The following is an 11,656-nucleotide window of genomic DNA, read 5'->3' on the forward strand; positions in this document are numbered from 1 at the left end:
ATCCTGGAGGAACAAAAATGCCAGTGTGCGGTTCTACTGGGGATGCCCTGGTCTTCATTGAGAAAGCGAACACCCGCTATGTTGTAACCACTGACATTGCTGTCAATGAAGATTCTTTCCTTCAGCTAGATTTTGCTGCTTCTTGCTCTGTCACTGACTCCTGCTATGGTAAACACACACACACACACCTGCACAAATCACATACTTTCCATTCTTCTCTGTGTGATTGGTTGTTGTTTTTCATTCAACACTAGACTCATTAGAGAAAGAGGGATTTTTTTCTACTAGAAAAGCATGATTTCTTGTTTCCACCTTTGCTTACTTCAGGTTCCCCCACCTATGATTTGCATGTACTGAAGATGTAACATCCAAGAATTTTCTATATGTGAATAGAAATACAGTGGGACAGGTATATAGATCCTGAGTGATGATGAAAACTCAAGGCATAACTATTTGGGAAGTGTTCTCATTAAAGAAGATGCCAGCCACAGATGCTGACGAAATGTCAGGAATAAACTCTTCTAGAACATGGCCACATAGCCCCAAAAAAACACAAAAAACTATGGATGCCGGCCATGAAAGCCTTTGACTTCACAAGGGACACAGTTTATTTTATTAATTAAAACTATAGACTGTTTTACTTTGTGAAGGGGACAAATGAAGTCATGCATGGTTCATCAGTTTAGCATGACCCCACCCAAGAGCTGTAAGGATGGATAGATAGATAGATAGATAGATAGATAGATAGATAGATAGATTTCTCCTTATATCTTAGTCCCAATCATATCCTGGAGTACTAGAACCAGATAATTCATGCAATGAATTATAAAGCCCTTCATTATCTGTCTGTACATCAAAGCTTCTACATGCACATCACTGGTTGCTTGCATGAGTGCCATTCTTTATTCTGAGTAACACAGATCTAGGAAAAAGCAATTTCTAGGATAATTATCTTCTTCTGATACTGGTTCCACATCATATTGCATATTATGGTGTATCATGTTCCTTGTAACTCCAGAGATTAATTTTACCTTAGATTTTGTTTGTTCCTGTATAAATTAGGAGTAAATTGTACTGGCATGCAGCTGATTTAAGTTAAACCACAGCAAGACTCGATCTTGTATGTCAGTTAACTGCAGGCAATTACTTCAAAATTCTGTGTAAAAATGGAAATGAGGCTTAAAGAAAATCCTTAAAGTAGATTAGCCAATTTGCTTATAAGTAGTGAAGCTATTTAAATCGTGAAATTAACTACTAGCCCTAAACATAATCATTGCGCTTCATTTTAGAGCTGCAGTTCATTACAACTGGTAATGTTAAGAAGAGCTGTAATTGATCTGTTACTTGACTTACTTTTCCTGCCTCATTCTGTTTGCATCCTTAGCCAATCATTATTTTATTTGGAAATCAGAACAGTCAGCATCTATGATTTAGTGAGATTGTCAACTTGATAATAAATAGATATTATTAAAATGATACATATCAACTTGTTAGGAAATTATGTGGTTATTATATAAATTGTATGTAGTATCTTTTAGGACTTCAGATCCCAAAGAGTTTGTCTTTGTAGTCAGTATGGTGAGCAATTAACAGTGCAAAACTATGCATGTCTAATAAGTAAGTCACATTGAATTTAATGAGACTTCTTCCTAGAAGAATCCATAAAAGATTACAGTATTAGTGTTAAATTAAAGATTATGTACTTTAGAACTGACAAGTTGGATCAGGATCACTAGCAGTTACTAGGGGCTAATTCTCACATCTGTGTTCATCACTTTGTGATTGCAGATGCAAGTAATGATTTGCATGTGTGAATGAGCTATCTCCAATTTAACGCATAACTTTCCTTGTTACACTGACACTCCCAATACACTTTTTTTGCTTAAACACGCTGTTTTTCAAAGGAGCCAATTCAGATAATCAACTGCTAGTCATCAAATTTTAAGGAATCAACTGATGATGATAAATCAAGAGATGCATGCACATATATGAGCCAGCCCTAGTAAGATCATATCCTTGATGCAGAATTTTATTTATTTATTTATTTTGCAAAGAGATCCCCCACTCATTTGTTTTAGTTTTTTTTCTGCATTGTTTAAACTTCTCCACCTACATTATCTCAATAGTCTTTGTAAAAACCCAGTAGGCCAGTTATGAACTTTATATGACAGATGCAGTAGAGGACTTAAGTTCCAATAGCGGTGGCTTGCTTAATGCCATCTTAAGCGTTTGTAACTGTGGGAAAACTTGAACTGAAGATGTATACTCTCTCATAGTGTACACCGTCAGCTCTATGTTATGCTTAGTTTTCAATAATTACACATCTCCCATCATGTCATTCTTTTTTTATATCAGCTTGAATGCTTTAAATCAGTTCTTGCTCAATCAAAACATATATCCCAATGCAGATGGCATGTCTGCATTTACCTTCAGCAGAATGCACAGTCAGATGAGCATCCAGTTAGATATCCAAATACCCTTTCTTTCATAAGCAATGCAGTGCATATAAAACACACACTGAGATGCATGTGACTACAGATGCTACACATATGGCATTGCTTTCAATGGAAAACATAAAAAATACATATCAAAGTGTTTATTCATAGACCATAGACAGGGAATTTGTACATACCATTTTTTACAGATCCGTGTAATATCCTATAGTTGGAATATTACTGATCATATAATTTTAGTATTAATTTAACCATTTCAATGTTTTTAGCTATTGAGCTGGAGTACTCAGTAGATCTTGGTCTGACATGGCACCCAGTAATGAGAGACTGCCTTCCCACTAACGTAGAGTGCAGCAAATATCACCTGCAGAGGATTCTGGTATCAGACACATTCAACAAATGGACAAGGATTGTTTTGCCACTGCCTCCTTATACCAGGTAAATTGCATCTGATGTAGCAGATTTAGAATAAATGTCAGTGTCTGCTATGCCTCTCTACAGACGTTATGCATAGGCATTCTGTTTGTGTATCCTCTTAATGTGTATCATTGCTATTTCGTTATTAGATTTTGTTAGAAATCATCTCCAGGTATAAATATTTTAAATAAATAAAGGAATGGAATGGGTAGTGCAGTATTGGTTCTTTCTAGAGCTTTTCTTCTGTGGAATTGAAAGAGCATTTCTGAAGGAAAATGTAATCTCCCACTGGACTGATTCCTGATTCCTTTTGGGACTGATTCTTTTGTGAGAAGGGAACTTTTGTATACAGTCTACTGTTTTTATATTTTAAGTTGTTACATTTCCATCTGTAGATGAAAAAAAGTCACCAAAGTCTTTAATAAATCTTGATCAATACACCTGTGGTGTGATAATTAAATATCAGTTAACATACTTTGTAGTTTAAGGCTTGAAAAAACACAGACAGTTTATCTTAGCTTATCTTAAGTGAGCAACTGTTTCCCAGTAAAATTTAGGGCATGAACCTCAGGGACATTCTCCTACACTCACCTCTTTTGGAATGAATAGGATCTGGGAAATAATATTACAGGCTCCTCACAATACCCATTCACTTTATAGGAACTGTGCTGGGTGTGCCAAATGTTCTTGTTTTATCTGTATTTGTTGGTAATTTGTTATTGTTGGGTGCCTTCAAGTGAACTCCAGTTTATGGCAACCCTATCCTGGGTTTTCTGAAACATGGTTTATTCAGAGAAGGGCTGCCATTTGCATTAATCATAGGTTGAAATAGTGTAATTTGCTCAAAGTCACCCAATGGGTTTCCATAACTGGATAGGGATTCAAACCCCAACACTCAGACTTCTACACCATGCTGGCTCTCATTTCTCTTCAATACATATTTATTTTAATGGCATTTCTGCAGCCAAACTGCCTGGTGCCCTACGTTTTAAAATCTGGCTTACTATGAAATTAGTCCTAAATATTAAACTTAATCCAACTGGTGCAGAATGAAGTCGTTTCTCTTGATTTCCAGGACATGTTTATTCCAACCAAAGGGTCCCCTGAAAGTTTGGTAACTTCTTAGATGGGGGTTTGTTGTTGTTGGGTGCCTTCCGAATCACTTCCAACTTATGGCTACCCTAAATTTTCTTGTCAACGTTTTTTTTTTCCCAGAGGGGGTTTGCCATTGCCATCCTCTGAGGCTGAGAGTGTGTGACTTGCCCAAGGTCACCCAGTAGGTTTCATGGCCAAGTCGGGGTTTGAATCCTGGTCTCCAGAGTCATAGTCCAATGCTCAAACTACTACACCACGTTGACTAACTAGATGGTGGTGATGTGACATAAATTCAGCAAATAAATAACTCATAGGGTGCAATGTAGGTAATAGAGATATTCTTCGCTGGGAATGGAAGCCTAACTTGAAGCTGAATGCTGCCATCTACTGTTTACATGTTTAAGAACATTTATTTATTCATTTGTTGTACTTGTTAAGCTCCTCAGAGCAGTGTACAAAAATATGTGAATTAAAATATTACTTTGAAACTGAAATAAAAAAATTAAATAGTTCCATTTCAGCCACTGTCCAGAAGCTCAACTGAAACAGAACCAGCTTTGTGATATGTGGGTCTTTCACAATCAGGGAGTTGTTACAGAGAAAACCCTGTATTTGTTGATAAATAGAGTTCTCAGGATAGGGAAATTCATGCCTGTCATGGTTTAGCTCTAGAGGTATTTGTTTCATATTTCTTTCTCTTTCCCAAAGGTCCCAGGCAACTCGTTTCCGTTGGCATCAGCCAGCTCCATTTGACAAGCAACAAACATGGGCCATAGATAACGTCTACATAGGCGATGGCTGCATAGATATGTGCAGTGGCCATGGAAAGTGCACTCAGGGGAATTGTGTGTAAGTATTGCATTCTTGTGGGAGAAAGTGCTGAGGGCACAGAAAACTGAAAGTTGAAAAGTGATGTCTCATATGTTAGATGTGGTAACAATCATCTTAGCAAAGGTATGCTAGTGAAAAGGCCCAGAGCGTAGTCACACTTAATATTGGTGGAATATTAGCATTCATTTATATAGCACCGTAAGTGTTACATGGCACTTTACATAATTATCAAAAGAACATAAAACCTGCCTTAGGTGCACAATCTAAAATTATAAAATATAAAATACAGTTTAAAAAAAGCAACTTATCCCACTAAAAGGTATATAACTATAGAACTATAAACAAACAGTATAACCTTAATCTGAATATATCTAGTGGTCGACTAGATACCTCAGAGTCTGAACGTGATACACAAGAGGAACAGAGCAAACAGCAATGGATTTAATGACAAACAGAAAATAGTCTGTTCTGCCCATCAGATACTCACCTCTGCATCCTGTAATTTTACTTTATGTGGAGAGCTGGTAAACATTGGCATCACTGGTGGGGTGTGGACTGCATCAGGTGATACCTCAGAAGAGGGGGTGACACCCGGTCAGCCCCCCACTCCCCACAGGCATTCCTTGGGCCCACATGGGTGCACCTCAAGGCCTTGGGGGGTCTCCAGGCCTCGGGGCCTCCAGCCTGGGTAGGCGGCTATTTCCATGGCCTCCACAGCCATTTCCTCCACCCACGTTGCTGTTTTCCCAGCCCTCGTGGCTCTTCCTCCGGTCCATGCAGCCATTTCTTCAGCCTATGCGGCTGCTCACATATCATCCCGCCCAGAAAGTCCAGCCAGAAGTCCTGCCCCCCCCCCCAGAAGTCCTCTACCTCCGCAGCGGGATCCCCACTGCTTGTGAAGGATACTAAAATTTGGAAACCCCAGGTCACAATCTGAGGCTTGCTAACCCTTGATAGGTTCTAGTTTGTGATTCCAAATAAACAGGTAAAAAGTATCTACTTTCTTTCTCAGGACAACTTTTCTTTTCAAAAGGAGTAGGAGAAGAGCCTGGGCCATCCTAAATAACTGTGTGTGATGCCATTTTGTTAGATACAGGTGTATATTTTGCTATTAAAAATTCTGTCTGCTGTGAAACCTTTGTGAAGATGTGTCTGTTACTCAGGAAACAAGAAATAGAATATAAGTCCTAAAGGCTCAGTGGAACTTTGGAAGACTTGAACAAATAGTAGCAAAAGGGGGTTTGGGAAGACAGGAGAGTAAATTTGGGACTCATTTTAGAAGTCGGCCCAAAAATGTTTTGCTGGCTGCCCTAAAACAATTAGTTTAGCTTGATGTACAGCTTTTATCTGCTACCACTGTCTGAAAGTAAATTCTTTTTACATAAAACCAAGAATTTTCCAAATGCTGAATGGTTTTTAGTAGTATATTACAATTAAATCCACACTTATACCTCATGACTTAAATGTTTCTTCTTTCATGTAAATAAAAAAGCCATGAAAATTCTGTATAACCCATTTATATACAAAACAAAAAGATCGTTTGGACATTCCATATTTGTATCCATAGACAGGAGCAGTGACACACTGCAGCCTCAACCTTGCCATGCTTATATCCTTATTTTAGTGAGCATTGCTTCAGAGTGGTGCTCATTTGGGAACTCTGTCACTTAAGAGTTTCCAGTCACATGGATTTCTATATGAACATCCCTCTACCTTGCTGCAGATATAAATTGTGAGTGCCTGAACTGGGGCTAAGAGAAGTCTGAATTTTGTAAATGGAGTCTTTGCTTCTAAAATATTTGTCAGGCTTAACTATCTGTTTGCTGTCACTTACAGGTGTGATGAAAACTGGGGTGGATTGTACTGCGATGAACCAGAGATACCTCTTCCTACCCAACTTAAAGATAACTTCAATCGTGCGCCTTCCAATCAAAACTGGTTAACAGTAAATGGTGGGAAACTGAGCACTGTCTGTGGAGCTGTGGCATCTGGAATGGCTCTTCATTTCAGTGGGGTTGGTATTTTGTTTTGTCCCTGCAACCAAAACATCTTTTTGTTATTCTGAAGCACAGTTCAAATAAAAACAAGTGAAGACCAGAATCTTAGAATTACAAACACCCTGGAAACAGAGGGTTCGCAAAGTGTGAAATGTTTTCACATACCATTAATTTCGTACCTTTTTACAGTCATTGAGCATGTGCTGACTGTGTTTGTGGCTTTTGAATAGTCATTGTGGAAGCTATTCTGCTGTAAAGATGTGTGAGGTCCTAGTTGGCCCTTTCCAGATTTTGCATTTCCACTTGTTTAGTTAATTTTGGATAAGCGGTCATGAGCAGCCTGTGAAATCAGATGCATCTTTCCTGCTCCTGCAAGTTCTGCAAATTTTGGTATTTTTTATCTTTATACACTTACCTTATTAAGTGTAATGTTAGATTACATGAGTCATAAATCAGGGCTGAGTAAGGAGCCCATTCAGTTATGATTTTAAACCAGCTTTGCAGGATTAATAGCAATTAACCATGGTTAAGCCATCTGAAGCATTACATCTTCATGGCCCTACATGATCAGCAGAATATTTAGTGGCATACCTGGGATGTTGCAGACCCCAGATCTAAACTAAAATCACTATACCAACTTAGTCATCATTTTGTTTTAATACATGTTGCTTTTGAAATCCTCAGATGAGTATTTTGGAATCATTCTTTGCAATATGAAACAGGTGAACTGGAATTCCTAGTACTGGATCCACACCAATAAAAATATTGGAGAGGAGGGAGGAGGATTTGGCAATGAAATAAATCCTACATAAATCCATCCCCATTTTAAAATGCATACTTCATAGTAATCACATTTTAAAAATAAAAATATTTATGATGATCAAATAATGGAAACTTTATATATGGCATATTCTTATGTTCATATATTCCTAAAAGAAAATCACTTAAATTTTTCAGACTAATATATTATAACTATTAATTGATGAGGTAGATTAAATTCTCTCCCTTAGGACCCAAAAGACATCTTGTTCCACGAGTGCTTAAGCACTCACCCTATTCTTTTCTCCATGAATGTCGTGCTCTTAATCCTGGATTTGGTTCCATCAAAAATATCAAGTATCATGAATACTTATTTTCCTTTTACAATCATGACCATATTGTTTTTTTTTTTTTTTTTTTCCTCTAGGGATGCAGCCGTTTGCTGGTTACAGTGGATCTAAACCTAACTAATGCAGAATTTGTCCAGTTTTATTTCATGTATGGATGTCTGATAACTCCCAACAATCGTAACCAAGGAGTCCTCCTGGAATACTCTGTAAATGGGGGCATTACATGGACTCTTTTAATGGAAATATTTTATGACCAGTTCAGCAAGCCTGGGTAATAAATAAATTCTTGTTCATTCAGAATCTGTCTTGGTTGTAAATAGTTTCCCCTCTCCCCACCCCCATCCAAGGTAGCTCTGAGTTCTGCTTCATTTCTGAAGGTTTTGTGCTGTGATGTAGTATTATCATTGCCATATTAGCCATACCATTATCAGGGCCAGATTTATGTAGAATGCATCTAGCAAAAGCCCATCCCACTGCCTACCATTTGTGTATCTCAATGGGGTTGTTTCTTTAATATCATATGGTTATTTGCATAGTTAAGACTATAACTTTGCATGTCTTCGGTGACAGCAAGACAAAGGATTTATTATAACAAGGAGCTTGAGTAGAGTGGAGAAAGAAACACTGAGACTCACTCTCTGTCCCCTGATTGTATATTAACCCAGGATTAAAATTCTTGTATCAAGCAGAAAAATATGCTCACTATCTGTATCATTTATCATAGACAAAGCACTGTTTTTACAGATCATTATTACAGAAATGTGCACCTAGAAGAAGATAAACATAGTTCCTGGCTGAGTATAATTCTCAGTATGTGCTGGTTCAAGGAAGTGAATATCAGATTTCATGATCCTGAGTAATTTAAAGAACCTCTGAGCTGCTCATTCAAAATTAACTTTATATTTAACTTTTTCTTCCATGTGTTTTTGTTTGTTTCTTTGTTATTAATATATTAAATTCAGTTTATCCTATTATTTATCTCCAGAGACACATGTTCGTTAGGCCAGTATATATACTTCAGCAATTAATCATGGTGTTTTGAAAGGATTGAACTGAATTAATCTATGCAACCCATAGTAGTTTATAGGTAGAACTTTAATAATAATAATAATAATAATAATAATAATAATAATAATAATAATTATTATTATTATTATTATTATTATTATTATTATTATTATTTATTATTATTATTCATGAACATGAGAGTCAGTATCTCCTTTTTCATTTGCTTTCCTAATAAGTGTTTGCAGTACTTGCCAGCACTCTGTCAAGAAAATAAATACACCATCAGCATATAGGATATCATTATCCTGTGATTTGTAGACATCTGATTCATGCGGCATCAAGAGACATAGCAACAGTGACAGAGCTCCATCATTATAGCTATGTTTCCCAATGTGAATGCCCAAAATAGAAGAAGCGCCTTGGAAATCCCTGTATTGATGGGACTGCCTGACTTTTTGTGTAACATTTGATCATTGCAATGGTATAATGACCATAAATGTGTATTCAAACATTTACAGTGATGCACATCTGATTTACAAGATCATAAATACTGCACTAGGTGCCAGTTCTAGTCTTTAATATGTACCCAAAGTATTTACTTCTGTCTTCCTAAGCACTGGCTACAATTATCACTATATATGAGCAAACCTTCCCTTTTTGTTCTCATGCTTGTAGCATAGATCTATAGCCATGGGGGGCCTCCTAGCTTGGATAGAACACGTCATATAAATAATGTTGAAATTGTCTTTAATTAATATCCAGTGCATTTCATAGACATGTTCTCATTGTGCATGAGTAACTGATATTGTTTCAGTTTAAATCCACTGATTCCTATGTTTTGTCTACCTTTAAAAATGATTCTTTCTGTATTTCTGAAAGCCTTATTTTTTCAAAGAGGGTACAGCTCCTAGCCAAATCCTACAGTCCAGTTATTTGCTGGATATAATTTCAGATTTGCAGATATTGAAAAAAGAAGGAAAACCATTTTACCTGGTTTTCCTCAAAATCCTTGCATGTTATAGTTTTCCTCAAACTGAACAATCGTTCCCCATTTACCTTGCTCTTCATAAACTGTTTATTATTGGAGTCAGAGTGAATATGTCAGCTACCAGAACTGGTCTGCATTTTCCACAGAAATTGATAATTTAGTTTTTAATTGCATTTCATTGTGCTTTCCATTTTTGTGCGGCTTTTAAATAATTTTATAGTGTTTAATGTGGGGATTTTTATTGTTTTAAATTTTTATTGTAAATGTTTTTAATTTGCCATTTTGCTTGTTTCCACATCCATGAAATAAAGTAACTCTTTGCTTCTTCCTCTGGGTTTGGTCAATTGAGTGTATCAATTTATTTTACATTTTCCATGCTTGAAGTTTTATCTGCTTCTTCTAATTACTGTCTTTCAGCTTTGTGAACATTCTCCTTCCTCCTGATGCCAAAGAAGTAGGAACCCGTTTCCGTTGGTGGCAGCCAAAACATGAGGGCCTGGATCAGAGCGACTGGGCAATTGATAATGTCTTGATATCAGGGTCAGCTGATCAGAGGACAGTAATGCTGGACACTTTTAGCAGTGCACCACTGCCACAGCACGAACGCTTCCCTGCGGATGCTGGGCCCACAGGCAGGATTGCTTTTGATATGTTCATGGAAGACAGGACAACAGGTAGGAGCTCATATAAATGAAATATCAAAGTTGTTCTTTTCTCTCAAGGCTCCTGTGCTTTCATCAGTAACAAATAGAAATTAGGGAAGGGCTGTTTTTTTCCAAACATAGAGGTGCAGTGATAGGAAATGTTTCACCTGTTGAATTTCTTCTCAACATACAGCTGTTAAAAGGTACCAGAATTCTATCCTTCCCTCTCACCCACTATAACCCTAGAACATATATACATTCCATTGGAAAGCTAAACTTTTCTTCAAATGTAAACTCAATTATAGGATTATTGTTTGGCATGAAAGAGTCCAAAATTCTTTTATACTCATATAATGGCTCAGTATTCCAGTAATTAATTGGATTCAGTTTTTTCAATGATCAAATATTGCATTATTGAATTGTTATTTTCTTAAGTGAACGAACATTGGCTATTCCATGATGACTGTTCAATTGAAAGATTCTGTGATTCTCCTGATGGTGTCATGATGTGTGGTAGTCATGATGGCAGAGAAGTGTATGCTGTGACCCATGATCTGACTCCTACAGAAAACTGGATTATGCAGTTCAAGGTAAATATTGCTTTACAAAGCATTGAAATACTGAGATTAACATCATTACACTATAGAACTCTCCAAGAGTAAATAAATGCCTAACATGGACTAATTTTACACCACAACAACACATGAAAATTTTATTTATTTATTTATGTGGCTGGAATGTTCTTACATATTTTAAAGCATTTAAAATATATAATAAATGTGAAATAATTAAAACAAAATCCATAACTAAATATGAACAGTAGGGCCAAAGACTAAAAGGAGAGCACTAGTTCTAGCTAAAATAAAGATTAGGACTCTTAAACAATATTTCAAAATTTATAAACAGGGAGGTATCACAGGAAGCTTGAAGAAGATGCCGTTCCATAGTTCTGGAATCACTGCATGATTCCATTTGTTGGTCTCAATTAGAATGAATGGGAGCTTGGTAAATCAACATTTACATAAGTTCTATTGATTCAATAGGTTGCCTTTCCTTGGGACTAAAAATTGGATATAGGGCAGAAAATTTATTATATCAAATGGTATAAAAGTAT

At 36.6% G+C, this 11,656-nt stretch overlaps 1 protein-coding gene across 1 annotated transcript in view; it reads left to right on the top strand.

Annotated features, from left to right (window-relative positions):
* Positions 1-11,656, top strand: part of RELN (reelin) — a 250,778-nt gene that overhangs the window by 208,760 nt on the left and 30,362 nt on the right. The window contains 7 exon segments of the mRNA XM_042467668.1: positions 1-168; positions 2,723-2,891; positions 4,674-4,814; positions 6,633-6,810; positions 7,980-8,173; positions 10,316-10,572; positions 10,978-11,132. The exon segment at positions 1-168 is cut by the window's left edge and continues 10 nt beyond it. Of these exon segments, the coding sequence (XP_042323602.1) occupies positions 1-168; positions 2,723-2,891; positions 4,674-4,814; positions 6,633-6,810; positions 7,980-8,173; positions 10,316-10,572; positions 10,978-11,132 (1,262 nt within the window).

This window comes from Sceloporus undulatus, chromosome 5 (assembly GCF_019175285.1).
Source record: "Sceloporus undulatus isolate JIND9_A2432 ecotype Alabama chromosome 5, SceUnd_v1.1, whole genome shotgun sequence".
In the NCBI taxonomy this organism is placed as follows: Eukaryota; Metazoa; Chordata; class Lepidosauria; order Squamata; family Phrynosomatidae; genus Sceloporus; species Sceloporus undulatus.